This window comes from Homalodisca vitripennis, chromosome 3 (assembly GCF_021130785.1).
Source record: "Homalodisca vitripennis isolate AUS2020 chromosome 3, UT_GWSS_2.1, whole genome shotgun sequence".
Classification (NCBI taxonomy): domain Eukaryota; kingdom Metazoa; phylum Arthropoda; class Insecta; order Hemiptera; family Cicadellidae; genus Homalodisca; species Homalodisca vitripennis.
In genome coordinates this window covers 86,392,880-86,416,532 of record NC_060209.1, presented here as the reverse complement: position 1 = coordinate 86,416,532, position 23,653 = coordinate 86,392,880, and the positions used below count along the sequence as shown (strand labels likewise).

Here is a 23,653-nt window from a genome sequence, read left to right as displayed (position 1 = left end):
AAATAACTGGTGCATTTGTCTGACTGGAGCAGTTATTTCCTGTTCAGTACTGCCAACCCCCCACCATTTACCTGCACTACTCAGCTGTACTCTGCCAGCTGCTTGTCCACTTATCAGTTGCCTAATTGATAGCAGCAGTTTGTTTACATTATCAGCTGTCAAGTCCATCTGCTGTACAACTTGTCTGCTTACAGTGTAAACAGTTGATGGTTAAACTCCCACAACTGACATAATATCTTTTTGCATGAATTAATAATTTGTGAACAATTATACAATGACTTATTAATTGAATTTTATATTTTTTGACAATCCAATATAAATTCTAATTTTACACATACACAAAGTATTTATCTCTCATTTATTCTAGTGTAATCTTAATGTGATTTATCTTAAGAATGATTTCTCTTGAAATGGCACTGGCTTCTGAGGAAGTTGAACACTTAGCAATTGAGCTTTATGGAGAATTTAACAAGATTACAGAGGAATGCGATCCACTCATGTTCAACAATGTATTTAAATTATTGACAAATATGCTTCAAAGCTTTGACAAAAGCGTTATTGAAAATAAATCACTTCAAGAAACACTGTCATTATTGGATTTAGAAAAGGAAGACATTCTTTCAAGTTTAAATGAAACCAAGAAAAATTGCAGCAAAAAAGATGAAAAAATTTGGAAATTACAGGAAGAAGTTGACATATTAAGGCTGGACTCTAAAGAGAAAATTTGGAAGAACGAAATAGAACGGATATCTAAACAAAGAGCAAATGCAGAAGAACAACTTATACAAGAAAAGAAGAAACTTGAAAATATATTTGAAGAAAATAAATTAAAAAATAAATTAAAAGAAATGAAATGCCAAAATCTTGAACACCTTTATTCAGAATTAATGCTAGATCATAGGAATCTAATTGAAGTAACCAAACTACTTGAAGAGGACTTAAAAACCCTCTCTAATACCCATAAAGAAAATCATCTGGACGAATCAGGAAAAACATTCTGTGAAGTAATCAGAAAGGGTAAACATATTAATACAAAGTCTTTGAATGAGTGGCCAACCCTCCCAAATACTTCTATCACACTTTCAAACAAGTATGACATTTTATCAGGGCTGATAACAGATGAACCTTTGCAAAACCAGAATGAAATCAACACACTAAACAGTGACTACAAGAATGAAAGTAAATTAAAGCAGAAAAGGCCTATTATTAAATCTAAAACATACACAAAACAAGAAACAATTAAAAACAGTTTTATACCCAAAAAAATCCAAATTTTTGCTGACAGTCATGGTAAAAATCTGTATGACGCAGTGCAACCACTAGTACCAGATTCTGAGGTTTTTGTCAATGCCTGTCCTGGAGCCCCAATAACCCACATACTGCAGAACACTAACGCAATGTGTACAGACCTCACAGACCAGGACGTGGTTGTAATAATCGGAGGGGCTAATGATATGAGCCGTGTTACCTACAGAAACCGTCGAGCTGCACAAGTAATTCCAGGTCAAATACATCGGTTTTGTCAGCAAAATAACCATACCAACTTTATTTTTGTACCATTGTTTCAAAGACACGACCTGGAGAAAAAACATTTCATTAACAAAGAAATTGCAATTTTAAACGGTAAACTGGAGGAAATGGAGAGCTTCAATGTTATTGATGGGACTGAACTGAGAGGACAGCATTTTACTCGCCATGGAATGCATCTGAACAAGATGGGAAAAAAAATTGCTTGGCAGGAAGATAGTTCAGGCTATTGGTAGAACTTCAGCGACATCAAAGTCTGATCCTGACCTCTGCGGAGAAATACCTACTCAAGAGCAAACCACCAGCCCATCTGTGATAGAGGTCAGCCCAAGGATAAGCTTGGAGTCAACTCTGGAGGAGCAGTCCATCTCAGCAGTATTTCAACAGACATCACCAGTGAAGCTGACTACTGACCCTACCGTGACTGAGTCCCTACAGACACCACCACCTGGACACTCCACCAGCCCTCACCTGTCGGGAGACAATGGGACTTGTCTACAGTCTCCAACTCTAGTGAAGCATAGCTCTTTTTCTATTTCTTCACCTTTTCAGGGTTTTGAAACGCCCAAAACAGACAAAAGAGTGGTGTCTCAACAATTAGTGGATGAATGTAAAAGAAATATTACAGTAGAACCCCAAGGTAGAAACAGTTATTTTTTAAGAAAAAAAGTACAAAATGTAAAAAAACCTTAGTTGAAAATAATGGAAAAACCCCTTGTCTGTTTCAAAATTTAACAACCTTTAACAATGAATCTAGTTCACTCATTGAATCAAACTTGCACATCGGTCTTAACATTTTACAAATTAATATCCAATGTCTCCGTAATAAATTATTAGAATTAGAACACTTGTCTAAACTTAAGCATATAGATATTATAAACATTTGTGAGCACTGGTTACTAGAAGAGCAGATATCTTTATTTACACCTCAGGGCTACAAAGCTGCAAGTATGGTGTGTCGCAAAGCCTCAAAAAATGGGGGTGCTGGTATTTTTATAAGAGATTCGCTTGAATATAGTGAACTAGACCTAAGCAAATTTAATCTAGAGCAAAATTTAGAAATTTCAGGAATAAAATTGGCCAATTTAGAAGTAGCAATAGTTTCTCTGTATAGATCACCTTGTGGTAATATGGACTTATTTTTTGATAACTTTGAACAAGCTATTAAAAAGGTTTTGCAACATACCTCTAAGTTAGTCATTGGAGGTGACTTCAACATACCATTCCATAAAACCACTGACACAGTGACAACCACCTTTGTAAACATCTTACGCTCTCTTAACTTGGTAGCTATAAATAAGGCTCCTACAAGAAATGATTCGTGTCTCGATAACATCCTCGTAAATTTTTCAAGGGATTGTTATGAATTAAAAGTTTTGAATGACTGCATTTCCGATCATAATCCTCTTCTATTAAATCTAAAACTTGATAGATCATGTAGACCAAATGAGACAGTCACATCCTCAAAAAAATGTATGCGTAAGCAAAATGAGACACAAATTAAATTGTTTGCAGAAAGTTTGGAGAGTGAAAGGTGGGAAATAATTGATACCTATAAAAGAAAAGAGATTGACATTGAAACTTTATTTAACAGTTTTCTAAAAACATATAACAATATTTGGTATCTATCATCTCCATTAGTTAAAATTGGTGTTAAAAGCAAGCAGACAAAGAAACTTTTGTGGTACAATGAAGATTTAAAAAGAGGTAGAGAAATAATGCTAGGTTATTTTGATGTTTTTAAGAATCTTAGAAAAACTGGGTCTCAGCATATGGAAGCCGCATATAACCTTTATAAATTCTTCAAAAAAGAGTATAGAAAAAAGCTCAACCTAGCAAAAAGGGCTTGTTTTGAAAATCATATAGAGGGAGCTAGTAATAAATGTAAGGCTGCCTGGGAGGTAATTTCCTCAGAAACACAAAACAACACAGGTGTGACACCAACAACACTTGATCCACACCTAACTAACCAGTATTTCATACAGTCGGTGGCAGACATTCAAACTAACATTGATAACACTGACATATTGGCAACCAACCTACTGGCTAACACTTTAACTAACTGTGTACCTCAATTTACTTGGTCATTAATCACCCCAACTGATGTAACTAAGGTAGCTGCTAAATTGTCAAACTCTAAAACTTCCGACTTTTATGGTATATCTAATTATATTGTCAAGAACACAATAAAACACATCAGTTCACCATTAGCTTTCATCTTCAATCAATGCTTATTACATGGATATTTTCCTGATCTTCTAACAATTTCCAAGGTATTGCCAGTCTACAAAAAAGGGAACAGATCTCTGCCCCAAAGCTATCGCCCAATTTCTATAGTCCCCATCTTATCAAAAGTTTTTGAATCTATAATGTATCATCAACTTAATCAACATTTTGAGTCCAATAATATAATCAGTAATAACCAACATGGCTTTCGTACCAATAAATCTACAACTTATGCCGTTACAGAAATAGTCGTTAAAGCACTTCATGCTTTTGAACAAAAGGAGTCAGTTGCTTTAACACTCATTGATTTAAGTAAGGCGTTCGATTGCGTGAATCATGGCATCCTCCTCGACAAACTTAAGATCTATGGTATATCAGAAAATTCCATTAATATATTGCAGTCATATCTATCGAATAGAGTACAATATGTTTCTGTTCAAGCTCAGCAGTCTACCACTCTTTCTGTGGCCACAGGTGTACCACAGGGTTCAGTTTTAGGACCATTCTTATTCATCATTTTTATAAATGATCTGCCCTCTAATGTGTTGTCTAACATTGTTATTTATGCTGATGACACCACTCTTTTTTCATCTAATAAGCAGTTGAATACTCTGAAAGAAAACATGGATGCATCTCACAGCTTGGCTTTAAATTGGTTCACTTCTAATAGACTGATATGTAATCAGGAGAAAACGCAAAATCTGCTTCTCAGCTTATCTGAAAATTATGAAGATCAATCTGTAAAATTGTTGGGTTTTCATCTTGACAGCAAGCTTAATTGGAAATCACACATTGACCATGTATGTAGAAAAATATCTAGAGTCTTGTATCTAATGTGGAAACTGAGGGATTTTGTTAGCTGTGAATATTTGAGAGTGGCATATTTTGCCTTTTTTCAATCACACATTTCCTATGGCATTGTTTTGTGGGGTCACTCCAATGCTGTGAATGATATTCTTCTCATTCAAAAAAAAGTAGTTAGAACCATCAGTGGAAGCAGCTCTCTAGAACATTGCAAACCACTTTTTATCAATCTCAAGTTCATGACAGTTATTAACCTTTACATTTTTCATATACTAGTCTATACAAAATTACAAATTACAGATTTCAATACCAGACAAGATTTTCATCAACACAATACCAGGGGTAAAAACAAATTAGATCTCCCTCAGCACAGGCTAGTCAAAACCGGCAACTCTTTTAAATTCAATTGCATAACTTTTTATAATAAGCTGCCTGCATCTGCTACAATGACTCCTTTCAATATTTTTAAACTAAAGATAAGTAACTGGCTCATATGCAATCCATTCTACTCTTTAAAAGAATTTTTAGATTCTGACATAAATATCATTTTTTGATTAGTTTGATTTGTAGATTTCTGATTTTTCTATACTGTATTAGCTATAACGTAATTAACAAACCATGTGCACACTCTTCATAGATTATATTAAACCTGTTACTTGGTCATAAAATTAGTATAATTATAGTACAATATTGTAATAACTAATTTTGTTGTTGTAAATATCAGTGCTGTATATTTTGACGATGCCTATTTCATATTGTTGTGACCAATGGCTAATAAACTTCTTGATTCTTGATTGTGTTAAGAAACAATAAATTTATTTAATTCAGCAGTGAGACTCAAGTGTCTTTCAGGGCAAAAGTATAGATACATTTGTAAATCGTCTGCATATGTAAAATTTGAAAGTCTAATTATTGATATCACGAAACATAGAGGACCCAGAACAGAACTCGTGGGCAGATAACAGATACCCGCAAATAACAGATATTCTATTTCTCTCTATCATATATCGTCGTCGAATAAGGTATGAGTCAATCAAGTTGAATGCAAAAAATCATAACTTCTTAGTTTGATAAGAATAAGGGAGATGATAAACTCAAAGGCCTTAGAAAAATAATAAAGTTCTTTTTTGCTTTTGTTTATTTGTTGCCGATGAAATTCCAGTAATAATTTTCAATAAGGCAGCAGTAATGCTATGATCAAAGTGAAATCCAGACTGAAATTGTGCCAGGATATTATGGCTTTCAAGATAATAGATGAATTGTTGATGGACCAGACTTTCAAAACGTATAGTTACCAATTGGCTGGAGATTAGAAGATGTCTGAGGACAAGATGATTGAAAAAAAGGACAGTCTAAGTCATATTTCTATATACTCGTATCAGAAAAAAGTAGGAAATAACTGATTAAAGATTCCAACTAAGACACTCAATGTGACTGGTGAAGTATCTTTCAGAAAGCACAAAAATATTTTGTCTGCTACAACTGCATTGCTGGTCATCTTCTATTTGCAGTCAGTCCCATCCATGAGAATGAAAGAAAACTAGTGATCGGTACTATGATGAGGAACAGCCATACCCTCGGAGACATTGTCACGAGCTACAGATACAGTAACAGGAACATTAAAAAATAATTGTTTTATTATTATTAATAATGTTATTTAGTTGAAGTGTACAAGGATGCAATCTTTTGATTTTCAAATGCCAATCTCTTTGATCCTATTCCACAATGACTTAGCAGACAGATGCTCCGACAGAGTTTTATGACAATATCAATCCTTATCATTTCCAATTTGCTGTTGAGTTTTATTCCAAAGCAATTTGTAGACATCCCAAACCAGAGGGTTTTTAGACCACTTAGCTACACACAGAGTCTCTTTGTTTCTGAAACTGTTTGATAAAACCATTTATCCAGGAATAAAGGAGCTTTAGTGACTCATTTGGTGATAACAGGTGTATTATAATCAAAGAAACTAGTTAGATTTTTTATACTTTTAATAAATATTCATAATGTTACTCACTTGTAACCATTTTAAAATGATGAAGTTATCTAGTTCCACACACACACACACATATATATATATATATATATATATATATATATATATATATATATATATATATATATATTTTAATAAAGTTTTATGTTTTCAGACAACAGTAATAAATGAATTAATAGTTAGGAAAATAAATAACCACAGCTGGGATGATTTTGTACTGAACACAGTTAATAAAAATGCTATTGAAGATGTGGATTCACCGATTACTTTTGAAGAGAAAGTGGTTGCACAGCAAATATCTGTTGATTATGATATCGATGCTGATTCCATAAATGGTTTAAATCTAAATGAGTGGCAATCCAATGCTATCTACATCAAGAGCAACTTTACAGTGTCAAGTAAGTCTTAGAATATATTGACCCTTTCACTGCTATCATGTGGTTCTAGATGTCTAGGTGTTCTAATACTAGCCTACTTGTGCTAGAGGTGGTACTGAAATTGTCAACAGTGCCCTTTTGTACTATATGCATAAAAATATATGTAATATAAAAATATGATGAACAATAATTTTTTTAATATATTTACAATCTTCAGATGAAATGTTATTAATAAAAACTTTTGATAACAATTTTAGAAATGTGTTCTTTAATAATAATGATAATTAATAGTTAACAATATTTCAGAAAAAAATAGTGAAAACTTAAGTTTTACAGCAGTCATCTGTTTTATTGGCTCAGAAGTTGTTTAACCGACTTAATTTATTTATCTCGTCACAATATATAAGTGTATATATTCTCCATAATCTGTTTGTCAACTAATGTGATCCCATAGCTGCAAGTATTCAACTAATAAAATACTAGGTTGAATAGAAAATAAAAACAATGTTATTTTGTAACTTGTAAAAACTGCTTTTGTAGTTGTAACCGTTCATTATATTTCCAAGCTATTTGTAATTAATAGCTTTCAGATATATCTGTTCTGTGAAAAACAGCACAATACACATGGTTTTCACATGGTTGATGGTTTTCACTTCAATGTATACTACTGATCAATCTGCACATATGTTGAAGATCTTGGAAAGTGTACACTAGGATTTAATTCTCTGTATAACTAACAACTCTGTATTGTATTTACTTTTATGTAAAAGTACTTAATGATTTACTCATTAAAAACCCTCAGACAGGGTGCTAAAAGAACTAGTATAACTTAATTCCTTTCAGACTTAATTTAGTTATTTTACTCCCTAAATTGAAGAAATTAGATTTTTTAATCTCTATTGAGATGAAAGGATTGGACTACATATTTGAAGTAAATTTATTCATATATTATTGTAAAAAGCAAATATGTTTAAAATGTTAATAATATAACATTGGTCTTTAATTTTATGTAGTTAAGGAGTTTTCTTTTATACACATTAGATAGTTAGTTGATAACAGTTACAAAATCTATAATTGTTTAATAATTTATGATATTTTAAGGAGCTAAATGTTTGATAAATGCAACAAATTGTATGTTTTGTACAGTTAGTTACTTTATCCATTAACTTTTTGTGCCAGAACCTCTCCATCTAGAAAGTGCGAGCAGCCTGGGTAATATAACAGTGGATAAGTACGGAAACTTGAACCTGGAGTTGGAGTCTATCAAGTTAGACACTGACACTGTAATGAACAACTTGAGGTTTGAGTCAGTGACAGTCACTGAGGAGGCAAACATTGACAGCACTGTTAATGGTCACCAACTTAGGACCTTACAGAAAAACACATTTAAGGTAAACTATCATCACTCTTGATTCTACCTTATTTATTTATTTTTAGAGAATTAAACAATATTTACGAGTACTAAATTAACACACACTTACTTTTTTATATATTTTTTTCCTGACCAAATTAATTAATTTTATATACTAATAAACGTCATCATGTGTTTCAACTGTTACAAATTACTAACAAAAATTTAATCTTTTGATTTCTTAGACTATTTCTCCAAATAATTCAAATTGCATAATAGTTTTGAAACTTTCAGCTGATTTAATTAAATGTATGAAGAGAGGTATGAAGATATTTTTTTCATTTAATAAAAATTGAAAAAAATTGTTGACACTAAAATCTGTAAGGTATTTTAATTGTTAAGTTTTAAAATTATATTTGTACCTCTGATTTAAAATCGCATACAATTAATACAATAATATTAGAGATGTGTTGATTCTGATACTCATAGGTGGAGTCTGTATTCTCGCTTACATGTCTATTGAAGTTGAGAAAGTGGAATTCACTGAATTTTCTTCTAAGGATTTCTGTTCATTGGTGGCTGCTAAAATAAATTTGGATACTCTCTCTAAGACCTTTGTACTTTTGGTATCTGTCTGCAGAATCCCTACATACTACTGTGGGGCATTTTTTGAACAGCTGAGTTGATGCTTTGATGCTCTCACTGTAAATTCACATATACAATGGTCATAGCTGATTTCAACATAAATATTTTGTCCAAAATACCTCAGTGTATAAAAAAACATATGGCAACACATGGATTAAAACACACAATAAATTCATTCACATGCAAGGTAAGATAATCTCAGACGGCTATTGATAATATTTTCACCAATATTAAGGATAACCTACTACAGTCTAAAGTTTTGATTACAGCTCTTTCAGACCACCATGGACAGGAGGCTATAATAAAACTACCAAAAAAGACTCTAAAACCACCACAAGTTTCCAAAAAATCCACAGATGTTCCTTCAACAACATTCAAACCGTCAGATACTGTCTTAAGACATGGCAGGAGTTGTTTATTGAATATGGCTTTAATTCAGAATGTAATACTGTTTTAAACACATTAGGGTACTACTATGAGAAATGCTTCCCTCTTATTAAAATAATGTAAAACAAAAGATCAAGATTTATTGTTGAGAGTTCCATTGAGTACAACTATTGCACAGCCCAGCTTAAAGGCCATTTACAAGAACTTTATACAAAAACAAAAGAAAATTCTTCACATCAAGGATTAAGAACTTTTTATTGTCTTTAAACACAAACAGTGTAAGTGACAAATTCATAGGCTTATAATTATTTTGTTTGTACTTACTAACAATTAGAATTGTATATTTTTTAACAGACAATGTAATCACAAACTAACAATAAAATGAGATTAAAAAATAACAATAGCCCATTTAAAATATATTATAAATGTTATTATAGATAACACATTTAGAAAAGACAACAATGTGATTTCAGATTAAAATACTAATACTAAAATAAAGACATATAATAGCTATTAAAATTAGATAAACACATAATTACAATGTAGACGTTAAAAACTTAATTTACTAATATCACAGGCCAAAAATTTGTCAATGAAGTAAAAAATATATTCCTTCAACCATCTATCTATTACTTTTTGAACTATTTCAAGGGCACATCCCATGCATTCTTAGGCAGTTTATTGAATAATTTAATCTTCATACATATATGACTACTTCTGGTTTTTTCTAATCTTACTAGGTCAAGCTAAGTCAAGAAGATGGTTTTTTAGTAAAATAATCATGATTTTGTTTTCTTGTAGGAAGGGTATTTAAAGATTCCTTGACATTTATCAAGCAGCAATAAATATACAGGTTTGGAAGAGTCATTATTTTTAATTCTTTGAAAATTGCTAAACATGACTCTTTATCAGAAACATTCTTTATTGATTTTAAAGCCTTTTTTGCCACGTGAAAGCATTTTGTGCACTGCTACAGTTGCCACATAATAGACAATAGACAACTCTTTATTTGACATATTCATAGAGAACAGCCATGCGTCAATATTAGGTTCAGTATCAATTTATACGTTGAATGAGGTATTCAGGAATTCTCCCTCCGAGTAGAACGGTCGATCCAGAAGACATGCTGTCAGCTGTTTCTTGAGGCGCTTTGGATGTTCCCTCCTTAGGTGCTCTGGCAGGTTATTGTAAAAGAGGGCACCTTTGTAGGTGGGTTTTTGTTCCAACAGACTCAGGTGGTGTTGGGGAAGTGAGAAGTTTGCTGCATGTCTGGTGTTATACTGGTGAAGATCTCTATGTCTCGGCTGCGTTGTTGAGATGGTGTGCATAATTGTTTCCCTGATGTAAAGTGAAACTGCTGTTAGAATTTTCAGCTCTTTAAAAGCTTCTCTGCAACTGTCCCGATAGTTAAGATCTGCTAGGCATCTAATCGCTCTTTTCTGCTTTAGAAGCACCATTTATAGGTTGTTTTTTGATGCTCCTCCCCATGTTGCAATGCCGTAGCTTAGGTGGGACTCGAAAAGGGCAAAGTAGGCAACTCTGGCTGAGTCCAGGCTGCAAACTTGCTTGATTCTGCGGATGACATAGAGGCCTGAGCACAGCTTCTTGCAGAGTTGGTCTACGTGGGGTTTCCAGGAGAGCTTTGAATCAATTATGATGCCTAAGTATTTTGTGCTGTTTTGTGTAAGTAGTCCAGGTAGTGATATGGTTGTGCTGTTGCGTCTGGTGGTGAAGGTCATCTGCACTGTTTTGCTTTCATTTAAAACTAGGTCGTTGGTGGAGCAGTATTGTTTGGTTCTCTGGAATTGTAAGTTTGTTTTCTCTTCTAGCATTTCAAGTGTTCTGTCTGTAAACGTGAGGACAGTGTCGTCTGCGTACATAACGGTGTGTCCATTTCCTGCTATCCATCCTGGCATGTCATTTGTGAGAAGCAGAAATAGGACTGGTCCCAGTACCGATCCTTGTGGTACACCCCTTTGTATATCAGCAGTTCTGGAATGGGCCTTGTATTTTGTGTTGTTTTTTATATATTTTATTTCTACAAGTTGTTTTCTTTTACTAAGGTAACTGGCAAACCATTGTTCTGCTCTCCCTCTCACACCCAGGTTCCTTAGCTTGAAGAGTAGGAGATCATGGTTCAGGCAGTCGAAAGCCTTACTAAAGTCGAGAAACAGGCTAGTAGCAGTGCAACCTTCTTCTAGTTGACCTAAAATATGTTCTGTTAACTGAATTATGTCTGTGGTGGAAGATGTACCTTTCAGGAATCCATGTTGCTGTTTATTGAGGAGGCTGTGTTGTTCAAGGTAGAGTAGGAGTTTGTTAAGTACTACCTTTTCAATGATTTTCGAGAATGTTGAGATCAGGGAGATTAGCCTGTAGCTATTTCTTTCAGTGGTTGGTCCAGTTTTGTATTTTGGGTAAACTTTTGCAATTTTCAGTTTGTCTGGGAAAACTCCTTGTGAGAATGACTTGCTTATTATGTCTGTCAAGGGTAATAACACTTCATATTTACAAGATTTTATCACTTTGGCTGATATTTCATCAACTCCGGCTGAGTTTTTCGGTTTTAGGGAGTCAATGGCTGTTTGGACTTCGTCTTGCGTGACTGGTCTGAGCTGGAAGATATGATTTGTTGTTGATGAGTCTGGTAACATATTAATTCTTATGTTATTACTATTTTGAAGTGTCCTTTCAGCTATTGTTGAGAAAAAGTCATTCAGATAGTTTGAAACTTCTACTGGGTCGTCTACTATTTTATTATTAATTTGTAAGTGAAGCGGTTTGTCTGGACTGAATTTAACTTTTTTTCACAGTTTATTGTACGCCACAGTGCTTTTGATTTATTTTCTGCTCTGTTAATGTGGTCTGTAGCTTTTTCTTTCCTTAGCATTTTTAGATGTTGGTCATATACCGTTTTTTTTGCAGCTGTTCTAACTTTGTCTTCTGCTAATCCTGTAGTCTGCTCCATTTCCAGGGCTTTTATGTACTCATCCTTAAGTTTAGTACATTCTTGATCCCAGCACTGAGTTTTCTTTGGTTGTCTGGCTCTTGACGTTTTCAGTGGGCATACATAGTTTAGTATGGACTGAATTATGTTATGGAATTTGTTGTAGGCTTCATTTGTATCATTAGTTAGAATCACACTTTCCCAGTTTTGTACCTGTAGTTGTATTTTGAGTAGGTCTATTGCTTTTTTGTTGAAAATTCGTTTTTTTCTTTAATGTTGTTTCTGGCAGGTTTTTTGGTGATTACTGTGGCTAGTTGTGCTGTGTGGTCTGATAGCCCTGATACTATAACTGATGTCTGTATTTGTTGAGGGTCAATGTTTGTTATTCCATATCTTATGTGAGAGATATATCCGTTTGGTCTATTTTTGACCAAAACACGGTAAACGGATATATCCTTCAAAGTCTATTTTGTGTTATTTAATAAATTGTAGGTGCCGTGGAATCCGCTAGAGTTCAAGGGAGTGTTGAATACTTGTTCCGAAAAGCAGATGTTACAGTTTGAACCTCATTGGCGCGTCGCAGTAGTGGGAGGGCGTGGCTTTGTCCCTCGTGGCGTGATTTAGCCTCAGTCTTCGGCGAACCATTACGCGGTAAACGGATATATCCCGGCACGGCATATTTTAGTGTTTAACGCTGTTTTGCCATATTTCCTTATTTACCGTTTGTGTTCCTGTTGTATTTAGCATTATATTATCTTTTTATTTTGTTGTTACTTTATTTGTTTTGTCGTTATAGGCCTATATTGTTCTATGCAATGGCGAATCCTGACGATTTTTTGTAAAATTTGAAAATTTGTTAACAATATAGGGGTCTGATTATTTTTTGATACTATATTATTTTTTATTTCTAATAGCCACCACTAACTAACTAAAAAAAAATTAGAGTTGGTAAAATGTAAAAAACAATTTTAAAGTTAATTACGCGTTATGAGTCAAAATTGAAAGATAAATTCCACGTGGGAAGGGTTAATCTACTGTCAAGATGTATACCTAATAACTTAACTGGTCTGATATCTTTGTAAATTTTATGGTTTAATGAAAATATTGTTTATTGGTCATTTACTACAAAGAAATTTTTAACAAACCATTCTAAGGCCCTTTTAAAAGCATAGCTCTCTTCTCCTATTAATACATCCAAATGTTGATTACTGTTGAGAAGTGTAGTATCATCTGCATACAGTATTGTTATGCAAGGGACATTAGAAGCCAAATCATTGACAGCAATTATAAAAAATAGGGGGCCAAGGACGTATCCTTGTGCAACACCACTTTCTATCTTTTTTTAAACCAGATCTGTCACTCCCCTGGACAACCACTTGCTCTCTATTAGTCAAGTATGACTGCAGCAACCTTGGCTCTCTGTCCCTGATACCATAGACAACAAATTTTTAAAAAAAAGCTCATGACAAATGCAATTAAAAGCTTTTGTTAAATCAGTTAATAATGCACGGGACAAGAATTTATTTTTTAAGTTTATTAGTATTTCATTGACCATATTTTATACTACTTTAATTGTATTTTTACTGTGAACAAATCCAAACTGTTTAACACAAAAAAGATTATTAGCAATAAGACATGTATTTAACTGTTACTTTACACATGATTCAAATATATTATTTACTATAGGGACTAGAGAAATGGTTGGTAGCTAGATTCATTTAATTTTTCACCTTTTTTGTAAACTGGATTCACCTTTGTTACTTTAAGCGCTTTAGGATATATATATATATATATTTACTAATTCTACGACCCGTCTATAGAATACAAGCTTATCAGTGGTTACATTTAAATTACTCATGACATTCACAAAATAATTGTTAAAAGCATTGGAATCAATTAATATTTCTTGTTTTCATTTTTTACAATTAGACTCTGATTTGATCAGGTTCCATGGTGTCTTACATTTATTACAGGAATTTGTAATATATTCTTCATTTGCAAGCTTTTTAGTATAGGAAATTTTATTTTTATATGCTTTTCGCCATCCAAACCATCCCCTTTGCTTAGAGTATAAAATAAAAAAGAAAGAGTACAAACAAAAAATAAATAAAGCCAAATCCGAATTTATAACAAATAAAATAAAAACTTTCCTAAATAAAACGATAACCATATAGAACATATTAAAAATAAGAACCAATCATTGGCCCGAACTAAAAATGACAGCTGTCAAAAAAAATATTGAAGGTGAGATTGTAAATCCCTATTTTGTCACAAATATTATGTTTAACTCATATTACAACTCAATTGGAGAAGGGCAGGGCAGCAAGCATCAACTGCAACTTCAAATGGCAACAAGATGAATCTGGCGTCATGCTCAATGTTCTTGTTGCAAACCTCTGAGGTAGAATCAGGCAGGAGATTTTATCCTTAGGAACAAAAAAATCCACTGGCCCTGATGGAACTTTCTCAAAACTTCTGAAAGAAATAAGTAACTTGGTTTCTAATTGTATGGCTTATCTAATTAACATCTCTTTCCAGCTTGGTCAATTCCCTTCATCTTTGAAACACTCGATAGTGCAACCTCTATACAAAAGAGGGAATAAAGTTGAGTGTGAGAATTTTAGACAGATCTTGTTGGTATGCTCCTTATCTAAGGTAATGGAAAAAATATTTCTGAATAGACTAACTGCATTTCTTCATACAAATCAAATCCTTTCATGCTATTTAGAGAGAGCAATCTTGTAACATTCCCACCATACACATTCTATATATATATATAGCTTTGTTTGTTCAGAAGAATATTAATCTTTTTGACACTGCCATCTATAGTGAGCACCACCTCCGCAATAAACGAAATCTTTGTATTCCAAAACCTAGAAGAACCACGTTTTTCAAAAATCAGCTTGTATATAATGGAGTCATGCTTTATAATTCATTCCTGGAGGGGCTGAGGCAGGAGAGTGGGAAGGTTTTTGGGAAGGGATTAAGGAAACTTGTCAAAGAACCCTTACAGTATTGAGGAGTTTTTGTCTTAACAAAATATGTTGACAATGAGCGTATAAATATTTAGCTATAAGAACATAGCTATTAAAATTAGAAATAGTTATAAAATAAAATATGAGAAGTATAGCTTGTTGTAGAAAATTGACGCTATTGTACATTGTATACTGTTTTAAATAAATACAATTTGAGTTTGAGATACTTGAAACCTGAATATAATAATATTGTATCAGTTATTAATAACTCTCAATACTGTGACTTCACTTGATTCCAATATCAATATTCCCAAAATATTTCACTACAAAATACTGAATAAAACCAAGATAAATATTTAAAATGTGTTTGAAAACTGTCAATATTCTAATAGTGTGTTAGCTATCAGATTAATATAATCAACACTGTTGTTGATCAGTCTCGGTAAATAACTCATTCTCAAAATGCTATCAACAGAAATCTGTTAAACTAAATTGTGAACAAATTAAAGGATATAAGTTTTTTATAGGCATCAAAACAAGACATGTTTCACAATATTCTTCCTTAGAAATGAAATCTTTCAGATTTGTAATCCTTCTTAAATGATAGCTGCCATATATAATTCAATGGTGTCTAAATTGAAGTTGGCACTCCTATTTGAAACTGTAATATTTTTGTAGCACATGAATATTTTTTATCTTCTATGTGTAGACAGTGTCCAGCCAATAACCTATACGCAGTTACACTGCAGTATTCAGCCTATTGGATACATATTAGTTACATGCGAAGGCTCTCACATTCAAACCCAGTTTTCTTGAAAATGGCACAACATAGCCAAAAAATGCAAGATTTATTCTATTTTTAATGCCAACTCTGATGTTATAGACTATTTACAATTAAATTTAAACTTAATTGGTGTTATAAAATATTGTATATTTCAAACAAGGAATTGCCTCAAAACATGATTTAAACTTATCTGATTATTTTGGGGATAACAATAAATTTTCAAGTACAAAGAACCCAGTAATATTTTGTACCTTTTGTTTAAATAGTTTAATTGTATTTTATTTTTGTATTGGATTTATTTATTAAACCGTTTGATGAGTCTATACATTTTTAAGGAATTTTCTGCATTTGAGTTCACAATATTTTACTCTTTAGATCAGATTTTTGGGATGTGTATATGATGCAGGTGTCAGGTGATCAGATGGTGACCGCAGATCTGGTGATTCTAGAAGACTTCTCTGTGTCTGGCAGTGTGGACACGTTAGGACATGTCAACCACATCGACCTGCGAGATGTTGTCACTCTGAACACCGACCAGACACTCCATGGTTGGTGCAATATGGTTCATGTTCTTCTATCAGTATGATGACCAAATGTCGTGTCTGATGTACATTTCTGACTTTTAGGGACTTGCCACAGATTTTATTGAGAGTTACTCAGGGTATTCATTTGCCAACGTTTGTAATTGATTTAATGAAAATTATTCTTTAAATATTTGGTCATATTAATACTTAAAAATTAAACTGTCTAACTTATATGCTTACTCTGTAAAGTTTTATCGTAAGAAGTAAAAATTGCAGGATTATTGAAAATTTTAGTTATTTAAGCATAGTAAGATTTCAGACATTTGCCATCAAAGTGAATTATGTTACAAAATGTATAACACTGCGTTTCAAGGATTGAGATAGTTTTTGTAAAAAAACTTTACACTTGAGGAAAAGAGGGTGTATACCGATCCTCAAAATGTAGCATATAACAATGGAAATGTCCAAAATCGTATTATCCTTTATTATAAGCATTTAAAGCAAGTCCCAAGGTGGTGAGGACTTCAACTCTGATTTGATGGTACCTAGAACTCTTTCTGAAAACAGGTAGCTTGAAACATTTACCACTTTAGTATAAAACTGATATTCAAAGTAAAACATACTTAATTATGCTGTAGATGGAGCTTATATTGGTTACTGTTAACTTACATTAAAACATAATTAACCAATATTTAATATTGTTTTTTATTTATTTATTTTTTTTTATGAGGCTATCGAAAGGCCTCACAAAAAAATAAAAGTATTAAATATTGGTTTTATGTTATAATGTAAGTTAAATATTTAAGTATGTAGAATATTTGTCTTTGTCTGTGTAGTATTAGTGGTTCAACAGGACAACTATTTTCACAGATAAACTTAAAAGTAATCTAGTAAAACTCAGTTAAAATTTTAATCTATAAAATAAATTTTGTTTATTGAAGAAATAAGACTTGTGAAAAAGTTTTGAAAATTTGAATTTGGTGACCAGAGTTTAATGATTTTGTAACATGAATTTTGTTTGTAGAGAATAAAAATCTTTTTATGTTAATAACTCCAGATTATAGGTTTATCGTTTATGTTAGAAATGAATCGTGAACTAAAACTCTTTTTGAAAATTATCAAGATGGGTTTTAGTTCACGATTCATTTCTAACAATTTTTTAATATAGTTTGCAAAATATGAGCATTATTGGACGATTTACTTTCTCTCAGTAAATTAAAAATCTTAAAACATTTTACCAAATTTGAATAAACTTTCTTGATCAATGAAGTTTTATCATCAACAAGAAACTTTCATCAATTTGCATCATTATGGACATTGAGACACCTTTTTGAATTTTGTGTGTCCCAGTCTCCTGGTCATAATGGACCATACACTCTTTTCAATATTCTATTATAATTATTTTCAATCCCTGTTTTGGTGGGTATTTTTCATAATAAAGTACAAAATGTATTTACTTGTCTGCATGTCTCTGGGTGTGTGTGTCTATGTGGGTTTATCCACATATTATCTCAAGAATGGTTTGACGTATAGCGGAGAGATTTAGCACCAGTTTTGGTCTATTGAATAGAAAGGCACGGCCAGAAGTTTAGAGTTTTCGCCCTACCTCTTAGACTGGAAGTCAATTATAAGGGCCAGAAGTAGATACTTTTGAACCAAAGTAGGATCAAACCTACATATACATATCACATTTTCTTGATCAAGGCAAACTCCACTATGGAGTTGATTTACAATTCTTTAAAATCAGAAAGGTTCCTACATGTGCAAAAACTAAAATAAGCACAAGCTGTGGATCGTTTAATGTGTTGACTGCAGTGGACATACGTTACTACTATCCCGGCTCTCCTAAAATCGGTATATTACTCATGTCGCAGTGAAGGTGCTAACAACGTATTCTATAGCTAGAGATGTATCATAGTTTAACACACTGACTGTGGTGGACGCACATTACTACTATTCCGACTCCTCTAAAGTTGGTACATGTGTCGCAGTGAATGTGCTAACAACGTATTCTATAGCTAGAGGTGTATCATAGTTTAACACACTGACTGTGGTGGGCGCACATTACTACTATTCCGACTCCTCTAAAGTTGGTACATTACTTATGTCGCAGTGAATGTGCTAACAACGTATTCTATAGCTAGAGGTGTATCATAGTTTAACACACTGACTGTGGTGGACACACATTACTACTATTCCGACTCCTCTAGAGTCGGTACATTACTTTTGTTGCAGTGAATGTGCTAACAACATATTCTATAGCTAGAGGTGTATCATAGTTTAACACACTGACTGTGGTAGACGCACATTACTACTATTCCACCTCTCTAGAGTCGGTACATTACTTGTGTTGCAGTGAATGTGCTAACAACGTATTCTATAGCTAGAGGTGTATCATAGTTTAACACACTGACTGTGGTGGACGCACATTAGCACTATTCCGACTCCTCTAAGAGTCAGTACATTACTTGTGTCGCAGTGATGATATTAAATTTGAGAAGCTTTTTATGGAAAGAATGAATGTATGTAGTCCTAGTAAATTTATAACTATGATCATTTTTTAATCAAGATATCTATAAGAGAATTTGGGTTATATCATTTTCTTTTTACTAATAAAGATTATGGTAACTTTTAAAACCCAATGTTAAGTTCCTATTGATTTCTGTAGGAAGCTACAAGTTTGAGTGTGTGGAAGCAATGCAGAATCTGTCAGCCACAGGGAAGGTGTCAGGGCTGAACATGTCTGAGTGGAAGGAGATGGCGGTAGTTCAGGACAAGCAACAGGAAATGACAGGAGTGTGGAGAATAAAGAGACACCTGGATCTGAAGGGTTCTGTAACAGGTCCAGGCAGGCTTGGAGATGTTGACCTCCAGGAACTGACAGATAACATCACAAGGAACATTATAGAACGTGCATGAAGAGATGAAGGTGATTAGAACTTGGATTTATAATAATTAGTGACTAAATATAGTGTAATCTTTCTTCTTTCAAATAATATGCACTGTACCAAAGAGTAAAGGTAAAGGTCCATTTAACACGTTAACTGCTACGGAAAATACATGTACATTGCACTAAAACCTAAAGTCTAATCTTTATTAAGAAGCTTACCTTATGTTATCCAGAGGCAGGTTATGGGGGAAATAGAAAATGGCTGCTTAGATGACGTCACAAACTGACTATGGATCCGCTGGGATAGCACACAGCAAGAGTTTTGTTACACAGTGTTTTACAGAAATTAAAAAAATATTCCAGTTATAAAATGATTTCATTTACCATTTTAGAATCAACATAAATATAACTATATACATATTTACTTAGTCTTGAGGGCTTTCTTCTGGTATTTGTGATACTTGTCAAAACAATAGACAGTACAAAGTCCTGGTTTTTTCCTGACAAGCAGAATAAGTGTATCTTGTCATTTCTCTCTTTTTTCATTTTTGTAGCATACTCTAAAATCTTTTAATTTTCAGTCACCCTTCTTATCCTGTTTCTAATTTTGTATAAGATTGTGGATTTGGTTTTTGTGGTTTATGTTCGACTTAAAAGTATTGGCGAAACACCAATCTTTCTCGCCACAAGACCATAGCTTCATCTAGCAGCAACTCCTTACAAGGATAATATATCTTATTAATTTTGTTGTTCAAATGATCCACCACAAGATTCACTTTTTCTAGACGATTACTTAATGTGTTTGCAATTGAGAATGAAATATTTATGCGTCTGAATATAAGAACGAACTGATCTTGGCTCATTTATTCTTTAAAATTTTGGCAAATATTATAACCTAATTGTTTTTCAGTAGTCCTGAAGTCAGTTGAGACCGATAGAAACAGTATGAAACAATAGGCCAATGAAAGTTTTCAACACTACCACTTCAATGTCATTCGATCTTTTAACACGAGCTTGTATAAAAGTAGTTGGTCCACAAACTAGTTCCAATGCATATTTGTTTGTTTTGATGCAATTTTTTCCCAGAAATTGATTGCACATCAACAAAAAAAAGCAGTAAGTTGTGAACTGTTATCTGGAATATCTACTAATAATCCACTGATTTTGCTAAAAAGAAATTTCTTAAGATCATAATAAATACTGATAGCCCGTGAGGTGCTTGTTACAACATTGTTGCTAGAACTACCCGAACTGTTGACAGGAGTGTTTCCTCTTGATTCACTATCTAAATCTGATGCCCCATAGTCAGTAGCACTTTTTCAGGTTTACGATTAGGAGATATTACACATTTCGTAGCTATGGTGGGAACGGTTGATTCAGTACGAATGTTGAGTTCAGCTTCATGTGTCCCTGAGGTTGAAACAATGCAAAGAGTTCGTTTTGAGCTTCTTCATTGTGGTCACACTGCTTCCACACCGCTTATCCCACGAATCTGCGAGGCCCACACTGATCGTGTTAATGAACAATGGGTAATGAAAATTTATAGCTGGAGTCCTTAGCACTTTATAATGAACCTTTATAGTATGTGGATAAATCACAAGAAATTACAATGCCTAATTATGTGTTAATTGTGTTTGTTGTTTAGGGAAACTTAAGCACAGTTTGTGAGGATACTAACCGACACCTCAATAAAGCGAGGAACCAGACCAGTGAGCTACTGTATGTTGATATAACACAAGAAATTACAATGCGTAATGTAGTGTCTCTTGTGAAATATTTCAAGGTATGTATACAAGATTAAATGGTTGTAACAATTACCAGAAGTAGTTTCACTTATCGGAGCTCCTCCCTCCTAAAGTGTAGGTGTTATTTTAGAAAACACTTCTATTTTGTCCCTTTTCTTATCAATAAAATTAATTGTTTACATATTGATATTTCTAAGTTTTTGAATGGCATGAAAACATACATAGAGATTACAATAGTTTAAAACATCATGATAAATATATGAAAAAGACGAGTAAAAATGTGAATAATATTAATTATGGGGATTACCCAATTTACCTAACTTGATAGTTTATATCACTGAACAGTGGCAAATGTCCGGAAAAATCCTCTTTCCTCCACAATCCTTCCATCGTCAAAAACAAACTTCAAACAAAGGAGTAGTTACAATTACGTACATTTATAACTAAGTGCTAGCCCCAGAAATATATAAATATATTGGGATATAAGACAAACAATGTTGTAAATGGATGCAAAATGACATTATGAACGAAGGAAATCCAACCTTGGGTTCCTTACATTCTTATTAGGTCTCAAGGAATCAATGTATCATTGTTGAATAATAGTACAACAAACAAGCTCGTAATAGAAATCTCAAAAGCTATGATTACTGAGTACTCTAAACATTTAATAACAATGTTTCTTTGGTGTTCCTCTCATCTTGTTTTTCAATTTTTATTAAACATCTTCATTAATATACTGTTATATAAAATATGTTCTGATATTTTGTTCTATTTCACATTATTAATGTTAATCTTTATATCATTACATTATTTTAAGATAATATAAATCCTTAATTATTTATAATTTAGTAACGATATACAGTTCCACACATTGCCTTATTATATAAATTGTATAATACTCATCTACTTAAAAATAGTCTGTATACTATATTTCATGTACAGTATTAATCTCAATATGCAGTCATTTAAAACACAGAAATGTAAACTCATTAATCATTAATATAACAGCCTTTTCTTATGAAGTATTACCCATGAGATGAATAAAGAAACTGATAGAGTTATGCTTAGATATGTGAAATGACACACATACACTCAGCCAAAGTAATTGTGTCCACCATTTGCTGTTATTTCCACTCTTAGCAGTTATTTATTCCAACTATTCAGCCTGTATTACCCATTTTAAGTACATTTGTATTTAGAGCCTTACGCTATAAAACAGCAGTTGCAGATAACATAACAGAATTGTTACCATCGGAATTTTAACTCAAACCAACCATCAAATATACCAAAATAAAAGCTATTAACAGTTACAAGATTGGTTTTATCTTTTTTCTAGATTTTTATAACTTGTCTTCACCACTCTCCTAAACATGTTCAGTTTCTTCACTCACTTCACGGCTAGTACTTAATTCTTGTGTAAATAATACTGTTTGGGTGTGAAATGATAGTTGTAATTGATATTATAGAGTGGACATGAAGATTTCCTAGCTGTATGCGAAGAAAGTTGCTGGACTACAATGTTTAAATGGGACAAAGAGAGTGGGATGTTCTCCAAGCTCTACAACCAAGCGCTGAGTTTCGGTGTCAGTCAAATGGTAGAGCTGCAAGACAACAACCAGACTTACCTTCTGTCTGAATCTTCCGAGCAGTTAAAGGACTGTCTGTTCACGGGGAAACAACTTTGGCTGTTCTTAGAAGACCAATTGAAGGTAACTAACTTATAAACAAAAATATATGGTATTTTTCAGTGGGGTAAATTATTTTATTAATATTTAATGTTCTTTATACAATGTGTTTTTGATTTGTGTCTTCTTCAACAGTTGTACAAAAATAAGAACAAGATCACAAAGAATAGAAATTGAACCACAACTATCTTTTCCTATCTACACCTTTTCTGTCTAAACCTTTTCTGATCAGTTTCCCAGTAAAATATATAGCAAGCATTTTCATTGGAGCTTAACTTAGTGGTTTTTGTAATTCATGTTATTGCTACAGGGTAGCTCAAATGGTGCAATAAATGAAGAGCTTCTTAGTAAACTGCTATAACGTGAGGGGGGGAGTCTGAAGCATGGCATTATAAATACACATAAAACCTTTCGGAAGCATATTTTAAAGGTATAATAATGATTTTTCTAGTGAACAAGGGTCTTCAAATGCTTTCTTTGGTAGCTATAGAGCTCCAAAGTTAACTTAATAAAATATTTTTTATTACTTTAACAAAATTTATGATTGTAAGCTATTGAGTGAAGTGATTAAAACGTAGCAACTTCATAGTAGACACTACAGTGTAGTGATAGCTTTATCTCAAACTGGAGTGATAAAACACGCGCTAACACTCCGTAGTTGCAACTACCCTATTCTATAAAAATTGGAGATACAACTACGGGTAGATACAACTCTAGTGTAGATGCAGCTACTTTTCATGTTCAGACTTGTTTCCCCCACTCCGCACTCTTCCAGTCTGCAGCGGTGAAG

At 33.0% G+C, this 23,653-nt stretch overlaps 1 protein-coding gene across 1 annotated transcript in view; it reads left to right on the top strand.

Annotated features, from left to right (window-relative positions):
- LOC124357145 overlaps nucleotides 1–21,216 on the top strand; it is a 92,746-nt gene extending 71,530 nt beyond the window's left edge. The window contains exons 22-26 of the mRNA XM_046808644.1: nucleotides 6,708–6,951; nucleotides 8,110–8,321; nucleotides 16,426–16,567; nucleotides 19,212–19,472; nucleotides 21,079–21,216. Of these exons, the coding sequence (XP_046664600.1) occupies nucleotides 6,708–6,951; nucleotides 8,110–8,321; nucleotides 16,426–16,567; nucleotides 19,212–19,462 (849 nt within the window). The 3' untranslated portion in view covers nucleotides 19,463–19,472; nucleotides 21,079–21,216. The remainder of the gene's footprint in view (nucleotides 1–6,707; nucleotides 6,952–8,109; nucleotides 8,322–16,425; nucleotides 16,568–19,211; nucleotides 19,473–21,078) is intronic.
- The last annotated feature ends 2,437 nt before the right edge of the window (nucleotides 21,217–23,653 follow it).